Genomic DNA, 17854 nt, shown 5'->3' with positions numbered 1-17854 from the left:
TCAGTTGGTTGGTCATCGTCCCATGCACTGAAAGATTGCCATTTAGATCCCAGTCAGGGCACATGCTCGGGTTGCAGGCTTGATCCATGTAAGGGGTGTGCAGAAGGCAGCCAATCAATATTCTGCTCTCACATTAATGTTTCTCTCTCCCTCTTCCTATCCCTTCCTCTCTCTCTCAAAATCGATTAAAAATCTTATAATAGCATCAAAAAGAACAAAATACTTAGGATTTAACCAAGGAGTGAAAGGTTTGTACAATGAAAACTATAAAATATTGCTGAAATTGAAGAAGACATAAGTGGAAACACACCCTATGTTCATGAATTGGAAGAATTAATATTGTTAACACATCAATACTATCCAGAGCGATCTACAGATTCAGTGCAAACCCTACCAAAATCCCAGAGACAGCAATGTGTTTTTTATAGAAACAGAAAAATATATCCCCAAATTCAAGTGGGATCTATCCTGAGTTGTTTCATTTCAGATAGGAGGTGTGAATTCAAATTAATTTTTAAAGTACGGATATTTAATTATATCTGGCACTTACTAAAGTTCATATATGTCTAGGTATGTTTTGGGCTCTTTAGTCTGTTTCATTGGCCATTTTGTACATCCTTGCCCATTTACCCCACTATCTCGGTTAGGTAGGTAGGTAGGTAGATAGATAGATAATACATATACAATCTACAAAACAATTAAATCACAACTATAGAAGGATACATACATAGATTTTAAAACTATAAAGAAGCAATGAAGTAATTACCTTACATTCAGGATAGTGATTACCTCTAGAGGGGAGGGAAGTAGTGGCGGTGGGAGTGGACCCATGGGACCTAATGGGATGCTGCTGATGTTCTAATTCTTGTCCAGGGTGGTGAGGATGAGAATACCTGAATTTCTTATGGGCCAAGGAGGCACCATGGGAGACAGCTTAAAGGCTGGCTTCTAGAGTGAAATATGAGGGGGCTCAGAAGAGGTTATGTTGGAGTCAAATCTCCCATGGCTCTTTCTGGAAGTATACCAGCTAATAATAATAATAATAATAATAATAATAATAATAATAATAAAAAGGAGGGGTGAACCCTGGCCAGTGTGGCTCAGTTGGTTGGGCGTTGTCCCTTACACCAAAGGTCACTGGTTCAATTCCAGGTCAGGGCACATACCCAGGCTGCAGGTTTGACCCCTGGTCAGGACACATGGGGGAGGCACACAATCGACATTTCTCTCTCTCATCGATGCTTCTCTCTCTCTTAAAAGAAATCAATACAAAATAATTTTTTAAAAGGAGGAATGATAAACTCAGAATACCACCATTTAATAATCTCTAATGAATAAATATATCTAGACAATGATCATCAGTGGTTGCTAACATCACAAAAACAGATATCCTTTTTTTTTGTCTCCTGATATAGATATATAAAACCATTCATGAAATATTTTTGCCAGAATACCGAACCTAAAACTAACCAACTTCCTGCTCTAACTACCAATTTATAAGAAGTACAGGGGACAGAAGAATATATTAAATTACACCACAGGGAGACAATCAGCAAATTCCAAATAGTTGATAACTCTATAAGACGAAAAACCCAGTTTTACCAACAAATACATTGAAAGAGGGAAAAAGAGGGAGAACTATAGATTAAAAGATTCTTAAGAGATATAGCAACAAATTGTAACACATTAATTATATTTGGAGGAGGACTCAAACTTTTAAAAACTGATGAGACAGTCCCTGAAATAGTGAAATAAATGTGTTATATTTATTTGGCAATAAAAAGAAATGAAGTGCTGATTTATGTTATGCATGGATGAGTCTTGAAAACATTATGCTATGTGAAAGAAGACAGACACAAAAGGACTGCACAGTATATGATTCCATTTCTATGAAATATCCAGTAGAGGCAAATCTATAGAACAAACAGTAGATCAGTGGTTGTCTAAGGCTGGGTTAGGGGCTGGGGCAGTTGGGGTGATGGCTAAGAGGTGTGGGGTTTCTTTATGGGACAATGAAAATGTATTAAAATTGACTGTGGTGATGGGTGCACAATGCTGTGATAGACCAAAACCCATTGAATTGTACACTTTAAATGGGTGAATTGTGTGGGATGTGAATTATATCTCAATAAAGCTGTTAAAAAAAAATAAAGCTACCAGAAAAAAATCGAGACTAACAAGAAAATCTGAATATTGACTGGATATTTGATATTAGGGTTACTCTTATTTATTTTAGGTGTGATACATTTTGTTAGGTGTTCTTTTAAAGTGTTCGTATATTTCAGAGATTTGCTTCAAAGAAGTGAGAGGCATGCTGTGGGGTTAGGAGAGATGAAACCGGATTGGTCACAAGTAGGTCTGTTGAAGATGGGTGATGAGTACAAAAGTAAGTCATTGTTATTCTTTTGTACGTGTTCGAAAATTTCCAAATAAAAGGTCCAGAAGCCACAATCTTTGTCAGGATCTCCCCCTCACTCATGGTGTGACCCCTCTTTCTGCAGGGTCTCCTGATGAAAACGGAAGATCACAATACCTGTATGTCATACCATTTTTGTGAGGAATAAAAGTGAAGATATGTGCAAGGTACCCTACCAAGGGACGGGGCTTCCTGCTGTCTAACAAGGCCAGAAACTTCTAACAGCGGTCCGGAAGACAACCTGCTCATACACAAGGGTGCCAGAAACCGCACTTTATACAATCAGGACCCCCAGACCTGTGTAGAGAAGTACCCATGATAGAAACCAGTCTTCCTTCCACAGTCATCAGTACGGCCTAGAGCAAAGTGGGATATTCCCGATTTAAACAACCCTGCCGTTCGTCCGAGGGACCTTCAACAAGTGGCCTGCGAAAGAGAAATCTAGAGGAGGAGGGGGGCTCCCATCGGTTCCTCCGGTAAGCCCCTGCTTTTCAATACCTCTCCCACAGGTTCTACTCCCAAAACTGGGACTGGAGGTTGGGGGGCAGGAAGCAGGATGAACGCCTGGGTTCCCAAAAGGAAGGAGCTTGAAAACTCAGGCTATTTGATCATGAGGAGGTGACTGTGTCCTCTCTCCCATTCCTACCTTACCTGACTCAATAGCACGAGTCTTCAGGAGACAGATCGTTTGGATGGGGGCGGGGGCGGGGGCGGGGCGGGGCTACAAGGCACAGGAGCCAATGGGTGATGACGAGGAGGAGCACAGCGCCTCCACCCTCCCAGCCTCGAGCTGGAGGAACGTGGTGAAACTGCTGGGGTCCAGAGACGTTGGGAATCTCTGCTCTTTCCATTCACCAGACCCACCCCTAGCGTTCCGCCCGCCCAACGAATGGTTAGGAATGTTTTTTTCTTCCTTTGTCACAGAAACGTAGGCAGAGATAGTCTCCCTGTGGGAGCTAAGCAATCCGAAATCCTGGAATTTCTTGAGCATTAAATTTTAAAGGAAACCTTGGCTCTGCGGGAATCCCAACCACCTCTCCCCACAAGCCCCCACTCCCAGACACTGACTGACTCCTCTTCCTTTTGGCGAATACCTCAGCTCAGTTGTGGACTCAACCGCTCCTACAAGTTCCCTGAGACCCACTCAGTGTTCATCCACTGAGTTAATTCATTTCATTTAGCGCTGTGGGAAAAGGCAACTCTTACCAAGTAGATATGGGACCCTGGTGGGCTCAGAATACAATCTGGTAGTTCCCAAACCACTTAGTCTGTGAGAATGACTTAGTCCACAACAGTCTTGGAGACTCTATTCCCTCCCCACCCGCCCCCCCCCCGCCACTCGTTCAAAGATGTTTTTATTGATTTTAGAGAAAGAGGGAGGGAGAGGGGGAGAGAAATATCGATGTGAGAAACATGTATCTGTTGCCTCCCCTACGCACCCTGACCAGGAATCAAACCCTCGACCTTTCTGTGCATGGACAACGCTCCACCAACTGAGCCACACTGACCAGGGCAGTCTTGGAAACTCTAATTAAAATTTTAGACCTATGACAGGAGTACCATGTCCCATTAGCAAGCACATTAATATCCTTTCCATCTTTGTTGAAACCACCACATCCTGGGTTTTTCTTGGCTAAAGGCCAGTCCCTGGATAAAGCAAGTCTAGTAATCTCGCATCTGAATTTGCCACATCAAGGAGAGGGCAGGAACTGAATATTTAGCTCTCAAAAGGGTGGCAGTCTCCTGAGAGTAAGACTGAATACCTGAGACATTTATAGAAAATACAAACAGATGTGCTCACACACAGTGCTTGGATTGATTTATTGATCAACAACATTACTCCTCCAGCTCCGTATCAGTCAGGTTCGGTTTGCATCACCGACAGTGTGTGTGTGTGTGCACACAGAGAAAGGGCGTGGGGAAAATGACAGTGGCAACCAGAGGGGTCTAGGAGGGGGGCTGCAAAGCCAGGTCCCAAGAGCCCCAAAATAATGCTATATTCTTGGGAATAAAAGGAGCTCTGGGTCCAAGGACATAACAATTGGTAGTTGATATTGAGAGTTGCCTGTTAGATCTGTTTTGAAGGATGTGAGATGTCAGGCCACATCAAGTACGTTAGGATGTCACACAACTGATGGACCAGCAGTTCCACTGCCACCTTGTGGGATTTCCTTCTTTTTGGCCTCATTATTGGGCATTAGGGATCTGGAGCATCTGAGAGGACCATCCAAGCTTCTGGGTTTGAAGGGAATGCCATGGATGTAGCTGTATACACAGTATAAGGCGATGGGGAGGGTGACAACGAGGAAAATGGAAATCATCACAAGCAGCGCCCATGATGGGTAGGGTCGAGACACCTCTTTTGACTGTGGAGAGATGGGAAAGGGGTTCAGAAAACTGGAGCTCCTAGAAGAGGGAAGATTGTGGAAGGGAAGAGTGGGAGGCTAACCCGGGCAGAGGACTGACTGTTCAGGGAGCAGAGAATGAGAAGGTAAGGTCCCTCAAGAGTGGATTGAAAGATCTGGCCCCCACTCTCTAGGAAGGCCGGGGGTGTGGAGAGGGAGGCTCACAGTGCTTGAGTCCCAGGCCACATAGGTGAAGGTCTTCAGAAACAGAAAAGACAGAGTTGCAGTAAACAGGACCAGCAGCACAACTGGAGACACATAGTACCATAGCCAGTGACAGATGGGGTGGATGGGGCGGTTCCACAGAGTCACCAATTCTGCAAGAAACCTGGAGGAAAGGGCCACGAGACTGTGGCAGGCCCAGCCGAGCCTTACCCTTTCTCGGGGGGCAAGGCCAGCCTGACCTTATTTAGCATCTTTCAAATATTCTACCTCACTTCCAAACTCCTGCCTCAGCTCAGGCCTCCTCTTCTCTTCTCTTCTCCCAACCCAAGAAAAAATGTTAACCATTCATCTACTGCTCTAAAACCTTTCATGGGTACCCAAGGCCCTCAGGATGAAGGCCAAGTCTCTTTCATTGATTCCATAAACATGAGAGTATTTATGATGTGCCAGGGACTGTTCTAGGTGAACAAACACAGGCCCTCAATAAAGTTAACATGCGACCCTCAGGGAACTTTTCTTAGTTTCTTCCAGCCCATATATCCAGCCTCCTTCAGTGCATGTTCTCAAACTTAATAAATATACAAGTGGGGTCCTTTGGCCTAGACCAGTGGTCGGCAAACTCATTAGTCAACAGAGCCAAATATCAACAGTACAACGATTGACATTTCTTCTGAGAGCCAAATTTTTTAAACTTAAACTTCTTCTAACGCCACTTCTTCAAAATAGACTCGCCCAGGCCGTGGTATTTTGTGGAATAGCCATATTCAAGGGGCCAAAGAGCCGCATGTGGCTCGCGAGCCGCGGTTTGCCGACCACTGGCCTAGACTATTCATCTGTCCAGACTCTGCTCAATTGTCCTCTCCTCTAAGATACCTTCTCTGACCTTCCAGGTGCCCCTACAGTGCTGCCAGCACCTCTCCTCTAGACTTAACACCTTGTACCGCGATTGTCTGCTTGCATCTGTCTTCCTCTTTGGACTCTGTGCTCTTGGAGAGGAGGCGCTGATTTTAAGTCATTTGTATCCAAGTATTATAAGGCTTTCTCGACACAGAGAAAGTCTCAAGAAATATTTGTGGAGTAAGTAAATGTGAGTGAACTGACTCCAAGAACTACTGTCACCTGAAAATACTGCCATCTGAGCCTTCTGCCCTTGAATTATACCACTTGGATGTCCACATACCAGCCTGGTAAAAAGCTGGGCTCAGGAATCCGTGTGTGACTTGGATTCTCCCACTCTCCCATTCCAGTTATAGCTACTAATTTCCAGTCCCTGATTATTTTGTTCTCTCTCCCCTGGTCGTTCTTCCTTGAAGAATTAGACCACATCTCTCAATCTACCCCTCTAACACCCTAGCCTAAGCCACTGTTAGCTCCCATTTAAAATATTACAATAACTCACTACTGTTCTCCTTGCTTTCCTTTTGACTCCTCATAGTCTCTTCTCCACACAGCAATTATAGGTATCTTCCTTTTTAATATATTTGTATTGATTTCAGAGAGGAAGGGAGAGGGAGAGAGAGACAGGAAACATCAATGATGAGAGAGAATCATTGATTATCTGCCTTCTGTAATGTCCCCCAATGGGGTTCAAGCCTGCAACCCAGGCATATGCCCTGACCAGTGACCTCCTGGTTCATAGGTCAATGCTCAACCACTGAACCACACCAGCTGGGATATAGGTATCTTTTTTTTTTTTTTAATAAATCTGGCCCTGGCCACAGGATCACAGGTTCCATTCCCAATCAAGGCATGTACCTTGGTTGCAGGTTCCCCGGTCCTTGTGGGAGTGCTTACGGGAGACGGCCAATCAATGTTTCTCTCTCTCTCTCTCTCTCTCCACCCCCTCCTCCCTCCCTTCCACTCTCTCTGGAAATCAATGGAAAAAGTATCCTCGGGTGAGGATTTAAAATTTTTTAATCTGATTATGTCATTCCCCTACTCAAAACCCTCTAGTGCCTCCTCTATCATCCTATATAATAAAAGTGTAATATGCAAATCGACTGAACAGTGGAACGACTGGTCACTATGACGCACACTGACCACCAGGGGGCAGACACTCAACGCAGGAGCTGCCCCCTGGTCAGTGCGCTCCCACAGGGGGAGCACCGCTCAGCCAGAAGCCGGCTCACGGCTGGCAGGCACAGCAGCGGTGGCAGGAGCCTCTCCCACCTCCACTGTAGGTAGGCGGTAAGGAACGAGGGGTCCCAGATTGTGAGAGCCCCGGACTGTGAGAGGGATTTCTGACTGCTGGGTTAGGCCCAATCCCCAGGGTCCCTCGGCCTGGCCTGTGAGGATCGGGCTGAAACCAGCTCTCTGACATCCCCCAAGGGATCCCAGATTGTGAGAGGGCACAGGCCAGGCCAAGGGACCCTACCAGTACATGACTGGGGTCTGGGAGGGACCATGGGAGGGCTCCAGGGCGTGTCCGGGGCCGTCTCGCCCAATCCCAATTGGCCAGACCCCAGCAGCAAGCTAACCTACTGGTCGAAATGTCTGCCCCCTGGTGGTCAGTGTGCATCACAGCAACTGGTCGAATTATCAAACAATGCTCAGACTCTTAGCATATTAGGCTTTTATTATATAGAATTCTATTCCAACCTCTCTGATCTCCTTGTCCCTTAAAGCCTCCAGGCATAATGCTTCTCTTACCATGGTACCTACTGCTCCCTCTACTTGGAACACACTTTCTCAGAATTCTGTCTGACTCCTTCATTCAGGAGTCTGTTCAAATGTCTCCTTATCAGAGAGGCCTTCCTTGCAATCCTACCTCAATTAACACCCATACAAACTCACACTCTTGATCATTTTACCTTACTCTATGATTTTTCTCCTGTCAATTATTACCAACTAACATTTTTTTGTTGTTGTTCATTTGGTGACTATCTCCACCACTAGAATGTAAACTCTGTGAGGACATGTATGATTGTTTTATTTGATACTGTATCTGGTGACTAAAAAAGTGCCTGGCACATATTAAGTATTTAATAAATATGTTCAATAAATGAGTGAATTAAAAGGTTTCACAGAAGGCCCTGAAGTTGAGGGTCCCTAATGTCGCTCTAGTTGAGTGAGAATGGAGGCAAAAAGAAAGGAGTCAGCCCCGCCAGTGTGGCTTAGTGGTTGAGCATCAACCCATGAACCAGGAGGTCACAGTTCGATTCCTGATCAGGGCACATGCCTGGGTTGTGGGCTCGATCCCCAGTCGGGGGCATTCAGGAGGCAGCCGATCAATGATTCTCTCTCATCATTAATGATTCTCTCCCTCTCCTTTCCTCTCTGAAATCAATAAAAATATATTTTTAAAAAGAAATAAAGAAAGAGGTCACCCTTCCCTTAGCCCCAAGTGATCACCTCCTGGACCCATAGGCCCAGCTCACAGCCACGTTTTCAAATATGATAATGATGATGATGGGGAGGATCATCCAGTAATCACTCAGCAGTCTGATGTAGTAGACGCCTGCAGGTTTAATGAAGAAGATGCCGCACAGGAACATGAGCCCAAAGACAACCACTGGAGGAAAGATTGAACCTGGATCAAGGTCAGAGGTCTGGCTGGGGGAGGAGGGGCCTAAGCAGAGGTTATTACCAGGGCTGGATTAGAGTCTCAGTGAAACCAGGGTCATTGGTGGGAGTAGGGCCATACATAGGTCAGAGTACCTGTAAATGGCTTTGCATGTTTCCTGCAAAAAGGAAAGGTGTCCTGGAATGGAATCAGGATGCCATGCAGGAGCCCTATCACGACATTCATCTCCAGGATCAGCAACAGCAGGAAGAAGAGGATGGACCAGAAGACAGACCCAGGAATGAATGACATGGCTTCAATGAAGGCCAGGAATGCAAAGTTTGGGCCCGCTTTAACCTGTTAAGGGGAGAAAAGTCAGGAGTTAAAGTGTTCTTGAACTTAACAACAATACAGATAAAGATATTCTATCTTCCCTGGAAAACTTCCCAAAAGCCTCGGGTCACTGAGAAAATCAGATCTCCAAGCTGACCCTCTGACAAGGAAAACCAATCCACCTAGCATTTCCAGGGGAGGGCATTCTGCAAGCTATACTTCTTTGCATTACCAGGGCTGCAGGTTATCCTGGTGTCTCTGGGATTTTTTTTTTTTTTCGGGTGCTAATAAAAGATGAGATTTCTATTTTACAGAAGGCATTAAGGAACTCTCAGCCCAGAGCACCTATTTTTTACTGACCTTCAAAAACTGCTTCTCTAAGTTGCACTCAGTGATGTGTTTGAGGACCATTTTCTTGATGGGCTGGGAAAGTTTGTTCAACCAGGAGGTGAAGATGAAGGTTGGATCATCTGGCAGGTTTAGAGGGGGCAGGGCCTCAGGAGGCAGTTTCCCCTGGATTACCAGCTTCAAGAGCACTTCAGCATTCCTGGGGATAAAAAGTTGAATCACATAGAACCATCTGGCTCCTTATCTTCCAGAGAAGAAAGGACATCTCTAGCTTAGCATTACTGATCTGAATAAGGTAGAGCCTGGGAGGAAACTGAAAAGGCACCCACCTTCAGGGTCATGAATTTGTGTGAACCAGGAGAAGTCTTTCCTATAGTCTTCTGGGGACTCTGGGGTCCCTGCTCTAGTGATGAAGTCTCTTATTCATCCTCACCTCTGCCCTTCCTCCCGTTGTAGGCTAACGTCAACCTTCTAAGCTTTGCATACCAAGTGTGAGGAAGTACCATGTACTTAGATGACAGTGCAGAACCCTCCCATGGAGTTGAGCTATGAGAAACTTCTTGGGTCTTTTTTTAAAAAAATATATTTTTATTGATTCAGAGAGGAAGGAAGAGGGAGAGATAGAAACATCCATGATGAGAGAGAATCATGGATCGGCTGCCTCCTGCAAGTCCCTCACTGGGGATCGAGCCCACAACCCGGGCATGTGCCCTTGACCGGAATCGAACCTGGGACCTTTCAGTTCGCAGGCTGACGCTCTATCCACTGAGCCAAACCGGCTAGGGCCTTCTTGGTCTTTTTAATCTGAGCTCTGCTGGCCTCTCTCACCTTTATTTCCCGCCCGCGGCCCTCTGCACATTTTATGCTGTGGTCAGATTTAACTACTTACAGTTTCAGGGCCTGCCATAGCCTCTCATGCCCAAGACTAACCCCACCCCCGCCACCATTCTTCACTTGGTTAATTCTACAAATCCTTAAAAATCAGCTCATTGCTCCATAAGAACTGCAGTGGAAGGCTTGCCAAGGCTTACTGAGAAGAGCAAAATGCAAGCTGCAGGAAAATAAGTATAGTTTGATCAAATTTTCTAAACTAAAATACTGTATGTTCTTCTGGTGGCTATTTGCACAGGGTAGGGTCCCTAGGGACAAATTCAGCTTAGGTTTGCCTCCTCTAGCAGTCCTTCCCTGACCAGCCTAAGCATACTCAATGGCTTTGTCTTCTGTCTTCCCATCACTCCTGCTACCGGTTATCACGACTTTATGATTGTGATTAAGTATCTAAATCCCTTCCCTTCCTCCCTCCGAAACTGAAAACACAAGGAAGGCAAGGACTGTGGTCTGATCCCCCCGCCCACGGATGTGCAGCGCACGGAGTACTTCCCAATTGCCCGAGGGATAGTTCTGATTCATGCCTGCAGAATAAAACAGGCTGGGAAGACAATATAGGCTCTAGTCCTGAGCGTCCTGGTGGGGCTTAAGTATGACAGATTGACGGACACCCCTAAATGCAGGAGTTGCCAGTAAAGAATGACGGCATTCGGGAGCAGAAGGGTGTTCCGAAGGGTGTGGTCTTAGAGGCTGTCTGAGACTAGAGTAACCTTGACTGTTTGCCACTTTTCGAATTTCTCTGTTGAGATGCGCTGAGGTGAGCAATTGGCAATCTCTGACATGGAAGATTTCCAGGGCTAGAAAAGGGCTCTGAGAAGGATAACCTGTGACAGGGATTCTCTTGTCTCTGTTTTTCATTCTAGGAGAGAGCAGAGGCTTGCAAGTGCACCTGTGTGAAGGTGGGTCTTTGCAGCATCACCTGTAAGATGAGGGTCTCTGGGTTTTGTAGTTCCCTGAGGCTGAAACTCTCAACTAAGGGGCTGGCCTTACTTCTCAGTGCAGTTGTGCGTGAGGACGGTGGCCCAGAAGCCCAGCACGCTGAAGATAAAAGGTGTGCCAAGTATCGTGAAGCCCAGGTTGATCAAAGCCACAAGAAACGCATCATTGAGACAGTTGTTGGACTGGTCCATGTACGAGGAGTAAATGACCACGGGGCCAAAGCCGAGACCTAAGGCAAACAAGACTTGGACCCCTGCTTGGCCCCACGCACTTATACTGTACATAGCTGATACCTATAAGGGAGAAGAGAAGAATAAGGAGAGATGTCAAAGAGGAGGAGAACCTTAACAAAATAGAGGGGATACAAAGGGAGGTAGTGGGGAAAGGACTCTAAGAACAGACAACAGGTGTCCTCTAAGGTCTGAGAGGGGAGTGAAGAAGATATACCTTCATAACCGTCAAACGTTGAAGCCCGTATAGTGCTCCGGTCAGCAGTACACTCCGGATGAGGAAAGAGATTACGATGATACCAGTCAATGGTACCAAGACACACATTACCTGAATTCAGGGGAGGGCATATCAGCAACCATGTACCAGTGCGGGGGGAGGGTCAATCAACAGTCAGCAGGGATAAAACATTCTGAGCCAGAAATGAGGAGGAATAGAAGATAGCTTTCAGCAGGGTTCAGGGGCTAGTGGGAGTGAGAGGCCAGAGGGAGTGAGAAATCAGATCAATGAGTAGTAATGTAGGTGAGGGCTAAAGTATTTGAGACTGTTAAGGAATCCAAAAATGGAGACTCACCTTCCCAATGGCCTTGATCCCATTAATCATGAAAATGCCAACAAGACACCAAGCAATCAGAAGGGGCAGGAACAGAGTGATGACTGGTGGCCCACTATCCTCAATTCTGTCTGAGGCTTTTAAGGTCAGCCGGTACCAGAAGTACATGGAGGGCGTTGTCCGTGCACATTCAGGATCTGAGGGTATCTGGCTTTGGACTCCCTTGCTAGACAGGGTGACCATTCCCCTCTTCATTAACCCTTCCCCCATCCCCCTTCCTCTGATTTCTTCTTCCTTCTACTACCTGCCTCTTCTTTATCCCTCCTCACTCCTTTCTCCTCTTCCAAACTCCCTTCCACCTCTCTGCTTCCCCTTTCTCTTTCTTTCACTTCCTCCTCACCAAAGCCACTGGAGTTCTTCAGTAAAGGACACTGCTCCCATGGAACGGAAAACTGGAAGGACTGACCCAAGTAGAAGAGGGCCCAGGCATTGACCACATTCAAGTACAAGGCAGTGATGAAGCACACCTGTGGGGCCAGGAAGGAGGTGGCTGGAGAGGAAAAGTGGGGACGGGAAAAGGAGGGGATTTGACAGAGGACTGAGGAAACAAAGGGACTTGACCCATGGAAGTGAAATCAGGGGACTCATTCCAGGACAAGGGCAGGGATGGGGGTGGGATGTAAAGTGTAGGCCTGGGCAGCCAGGGCTCCTCACCATTAAGCTGCTATACCCCACACTACCAAACCAGGGGCCAATGACAGTCCATGCACAAATGCTGCACTGGCGCATCCTCTGACCAACTGCCATCTCCAAGAAGAGGAGAGGAATCCCAATCAAGAACAGCAAGAAGACGTAGATGATGAAAAAACTCCCTGTGCAGGGGATTTAAGGAAGGCCTCTGAGAACCATCTGGCTTTTCAGCATTTGGATTTCTTTGGGAATCCAGAAAAAGACATTCCCTTCCAGTGATCTCCCTCAGGGCCACAGGCATCAAGATGTAACTATTTCCACATCCCTTAAAGACCCAGATGTCTAGCCCCTTGCCCCCCAATTCCTGGAAGACCCAGATATACAGTTTCCACCCCAACCCTGATACAGGCTTCTACCCCACCATCATGTTCAGATATCCTGCACCTCTACCCCTCTCACCACCCTCAGTGTTCAGACAGCTGGCTCCTATCCTGCTCAGAGTACCAAGTATCCAGCCTCTACAGATCCCAGAGACCTTGAAGTGTGAGGCCTGGATAAGTCTCTGTCTTGCTAACCCTTTGTGGTCCCATGATTCCTGGTCCCCAGACTTACAACCTCCATTGTGAAGCCACAGGTGGGGAAAACGCCAAAGAGTGAGTGCTCTCAAGGAGAAGCCCACCAGGGTGAGGATGTACTCAGCCTTGTTGGACCAGAGTGGACGGGTGGAGACGACCTCATTCTCTTCCTTCTCTGATACCTCCACCTTCTTAAGTGAGGGTTTCTGTATCACCTGGGCATCGTACACATCCAATAGAGAGGATCTCCTAAATTGGCTGCTCCTCCTTTTCTCAGCTTCATAAGCCTGAACCTCCCAGGCCTCAGCCTCTGCAATTCGGGCCTCCAAACCCTGTTTCTCGTAGGGCAACAGAAGCCAGTTCTCTGTGCCCTTGTTTTCCCGAGTTTGGGTTCTTGGGGGACCCTCTACAATGGCTGGATCAGTAGATAAGACTTTCGCCTGTAAAGACTGGGCCTCTGTCTTCACTTCAGGCAGACTCTCCGGAGCAGCTTCCACATTTTCAAGGGAGCGTCTGCCTTCCTGAGAAGACCTTAAGGACACCAAAAACTAGATTTTAGATTTTGAGTTTCAAAGTAATCCTCAACACCTCCTTAAAGCAAACCTTTTATTTCTGTCCCTACCACCACTGAAATTCAAAGCACAAATAAGTACTTCTCTTACATAAGTTTTACTTCTTAGAAATGCTTTGGTGCAAGAGTTAAGAGTAGAGATAGGAAAGCTAACAATAGTCAGGAATCCCATTCAAGAAGTTTCTAAAAACACTGAAGTGTGCTCTCTACAGAGGGAGGTACCATTTTTGGTGGGCTTTTGAATCAAAGAAACTAATTTAACACTAACTCTGTCTGTAACCAGAGGAAAATTGTTTTCCCTCTCTGAGCTTTCTCATCGGTAAAACAGTCAGGTTTCTGTTCAAATATCACCTCACCAGAGGTGCCTTCCCTGCCCACCTATCTAAAATGGTAGCCTACCGAAGAAAAAAGTAAAGAGAAAAATTATGAACAACAAATACATATCTATCAACAAGTGAACCTAAAAATCAAGTGAATTAAAAACCTGAGGAACAGAATAATCTAGTGAATATAATAGAATCAGGGGCATAGAAAGGGAGTGGACTAATAATTCTCAGGGGGAAAGGGGTATGGGGGGGTTCATGAAGTTACTGGACAAAAATCATACACCTATGGATGAGGACAGTGGGGGGGAGGTAAGGGCAGAAGTTGGGGTGGGAACTGGGTGGACGGGAGCTATGGGGGGAAAAAGGAGAAATAATTGTAATAATCTGAATAAAGATTTATTTAAAAAAAATAAATAAAATAAAATGGTAGCCTACCTATCCACTACTCTCTTCGTCCTACCCACTTTTATTTTTCTTCATAGCATTTCTCACCTCCTGATGTGATTAACTATTGATTGTTAGTCTACATTGAGTGGCCAGATTATTATGATCTCTGAATGCATAATAATCTGGCCACTCAGTGTGTGTGTGTGTGTGTGTGTGTGTGTGTGTGTGTGTGTGTGTGTATATATATATATATATATATATATTAGGAGCCCAGTGCATGAATTCGTGCATGGGTGGGGTCCGGCCAGCCTGGCCAGGGGGAGGGGACATGGGCAGTTGGCCGGCCTGCCTGCTGGTCGAACTCTTGGTCGAGGGGACAATTTGCATATTAGCCTTTTATTATATAGGAGGATATACACTGAGTGGCCAGATTATTATGCGTTCAGAGATCATCATAATCTGGCCACTCAGTGTAGTTATTGTCCATCTCCCCTTTCCTCCCCAACTGCTCTAATCCCAGCAAGAGGATGGTGCTCTACCTCATATTTGGGGTCAATCTCCTCTCTGCTCTCTGTGCTTCCACCACTCTGACCTTTCCTTGGCTCCTCAAATACTCTACGAGAGAATGGGCAGGGAGCGTGCTGAAAAAGAAAAAAGAACAGGATGCAATGGGTTCACTGATCAAGTCTAATAAATACTTAAAGAAGAAATTATACAAATTCTCTACAATCTCTTTCAGAGGACAGGAGCAGAGGGAGTACTTCCTAATTCGTTCAATAAGACCAGCATTACCCCAACAGCAAAAACATCACAGAAAACTGCTGACCAATATCTCTCATTAACAGAGATATAAAAATCCTAAACAAAATATTAGCAAACCTAATCAACAATGTATATAAAGAATGATATACCATTAGCAAGTGGGATTTATCCCAAGTATGCAAGATTGGTTCAACATGCCGAAACCGGTTTGGCTCAGTGGATGGAGTGTCGGCCTGCGGACTGAAAGGTCCCGGGTTCGATTCCGGTCAAGGGCACGTACCTTAGTTGCGGGCACATCCCCAGTAGGAGGTGTGCAGGAGGCAGCTGATCGATGTTTCTCTCTCATCGATGTTTCTGACTCTCTATCCCTCTCCTTTCCTCTCTGTAAAAAATCACTAAAATATATTTTTAAAAAATATTTAAAAAAAAAGATTGGTTCAACATTCAAAAATCCATTAATGTAATCCATCATATCAACAAGCTAAAAAAGAAAAATCAGCCCAGCCAGTGTGCCTCAGTAGTTGAGTGTCAACCTATGAACCAGGAGGTCACAGTTCAATGCTTGGTCAGGGCACATGCCCAGACTGCGGGCTCAATTCTCAGTGTGGGGCGTGTGGGAGTCAGCCGATCAATGATGTTTCTCTCTCATCGATGTTTCTACCTCTCCCTTTCCCTTCCTCTCTCTCTCTAAAAAAACAAATCAATAAAAAATACCTCAGAGTTCCATTAAATAAACATTTTAAATATATATATGTATATATAATCAAATTAATGAACTGTAGAATATCCAAACAAAAGAAGACCGTGCATATGTGAAGAAAACAAAGGCACTACAACTACATTCAACATCATAGATTAATCTCACAATGTTGAGAAAAAGAAGCATGACACAGCCCTGCCAGTTTGGCTTGGTTGGTTGGGAGTCATGCCATGCACCAAAAGGTTGGTGGTTCAATTCCCAGTCGGCAGGCGGCCAATCAAAGTTCGCTCTCACATCAATGTTTCTCTCTCTCTCCCTTCCACTCTCTAAAAATCAATTAGAAATCTTAAAAAGGAAAAAGAAGCACAACATAAAGTATTCAACAGAATGAGTTCATATTTCCAAGTTCAAAAAGAAGCAAAGTTAAATTATATAGTTTAGGGATGTATATATACGTGATAAATGTATAAAGTGAATGATTATCACAAAAGTCAGATTAAAAGTTACCTTTAAAAGGAAAGGAAGAGTACTGCAGGGGAAGATGGGGTACTCATTGAGAGCTGATAATGGGAGATCTTTTTTTTAAAATATATTTTATTGATTTTTTTTACAGAGAGGAAGCGAGAGGGATAGAGAGTTAGAAACATCGATGAGAGAGAAACATCAATCAGCTGCATCCTACACACTCGCCACTGGGGATGTGCCCCCAACCAAGGTACATGCCCTTGACCAGAATCGAACCTGGGACCTTTCAGTCCGCAGGCCGACGCTCTATCCACTGAGCCAAACCAGTTAGGGCTATGGGAGATCTTTTAGTCATGGAAATGTACTATTTCTTTTTTTTAAATATATATTTTTTTATTTTTTACAGAGAGGAGGGGAGAGGGATAGAGAGTTAGAAACATCAATGAGAAAGAAACATTGATCAGCTGCCTCCTGCACACTCCCTACTGGGGATGTGCCTGCGACCAAAATACATGCCTTTGACCGGAATTGAACCTGGGACCTTTCAGTCCGCAGGCCGACGCTCTATCCACTGAGCCAAACCGGTTCGGGCGTGTACTATTTCTTATCTGGCTGTCAGTTACACATATATAAACTCTATAATTAATCATTTGAAACTCTGCTTACATGTTCCATGCACCTTTGTGGATGTATATTCTATTTCGTGATTTAGAATGTTTAAAAAAATATACAAAGAAAAATGGCCAGCCGGCCCGGCATGGCTCAGTGGTTGAGCATCAACCTATGAACCAGGAAGTCACAGTTCCATTCCCAGTCAGGGCACACGCCCAGGTTGGGGGCTCCATCCCCAGTGTGGATCGTGCAGGAGGCAGCTGATCAATGATTCTCTCTCATCATTGATGTTTCTATCTCTCTCTCTTCTCTCCCTCTCCCTTCCTCTCTGAAATCAATAAAAACACATTTTAAAAGAAAAAAAAAAATGGCCAGGGAATTAATTAGGAGAAATGCCCAAAGAAAATGCTGTCACGACAGCTAAAAATAGAAAAAGTAAGAGCCTCAGATTATCAACACAAAATCAAATAAGGTAACTCTACGTGTTCTATAGTGACTTCTTTCATTTGGGTTTTGCTTCCCTTGGCGGGGTGGAGAGGGAGAGAGCCGGTAATGACTAGTGTTCCACCAAAAAAGAAAGAAAAAAGGAAACTTATGCTCATGAAAAATATATCCGCCTTTCTTGAACACATTCAAAAATCGTATTCCTTAAGACGGTTTGGGGTGGGGGTTGGTAAATTGGTAATCTGGCCTTTCAGGGACAGAACTGAGTTTTGGCAAACTGAGATTCTGCGAACAGGCCACCTGTGACACCCATAAACCCCTTGGTTTCCTGGCAGACCCTTCTCGGAAGCTGGAGAGGTCCGGGTGATGGCCCAACCTGCGAGCCTCCACATTGCCTTTCCCAGCCATTGCCCTCCTGGGCGCACGGTCGCCCAGAAATGCCTGTTTGCCTCCATCCTTGGGACCACAACCTCCCAAGAGGAAAGGAAGGAGCTGCTGTCCAGGTTCCTCAAGGATCTAACTGTTGGTCCCTAACAGGCCTGTGA

The 17854-nt window shown here is 45.4% G+C and overlaps 1 protein-coding gene across 1 annotated transcript in view; it reads right to left on the bottom strand.

Annotated features, from left to right (window-relative positions):
• Positions 1-17854, bottom strand: part of SLC6A16 (solute carrier family 6 member 16) — a gene marked incomplete at both ends in the record, with an annotated part of 29036 nt that overhangs the window by 10578 nt on the left and 604 nt on the right. The window contains 9 exons of the mRNA XM_080644109.1: positions 8338-8515; positions 8644-8845; positions 9182-9368; positions 11048-11289; positions 11799-11974; positions 12178-12304; positions 12492-12649; positions 13083-13590; positions 14866-14941. Of these exons, the coding sequence (XP_080500235.1) occupies positions 8338-8515; positions 8644-8845; positions 9182-9368; positions 11048-11289; positions 11799-11974; positions 12178-12304; positions 12492-12649; positions 13083-13590; positions 14866-14941 (1854 nt within the window). The remainder of the gene's footprint in view (positions 1-8337; positions 8516-8643; positions 8846-9181; positions 9369-11047; positions 11290-11798; positions 11975-12177; positions 12305-12491; positions 12650-13082; positions 13591-14865; positions 14942-17854) is intronic.

Source organism: Plecotus auritus (genome assembly GCF_963455305.1).
Source record: "Plecotus auritus genome assembly, chromosome: 10".
NCBI classification, from domain to species: Eukaryota; Metazoa; Chordata; class Mammalia; order Chiroptera; family Vespertilionidae; genus Plecotus; species Plecotus auritus.
This window is presented reverse-complemented; position numbering and strand designations above follow the sequence as displayed.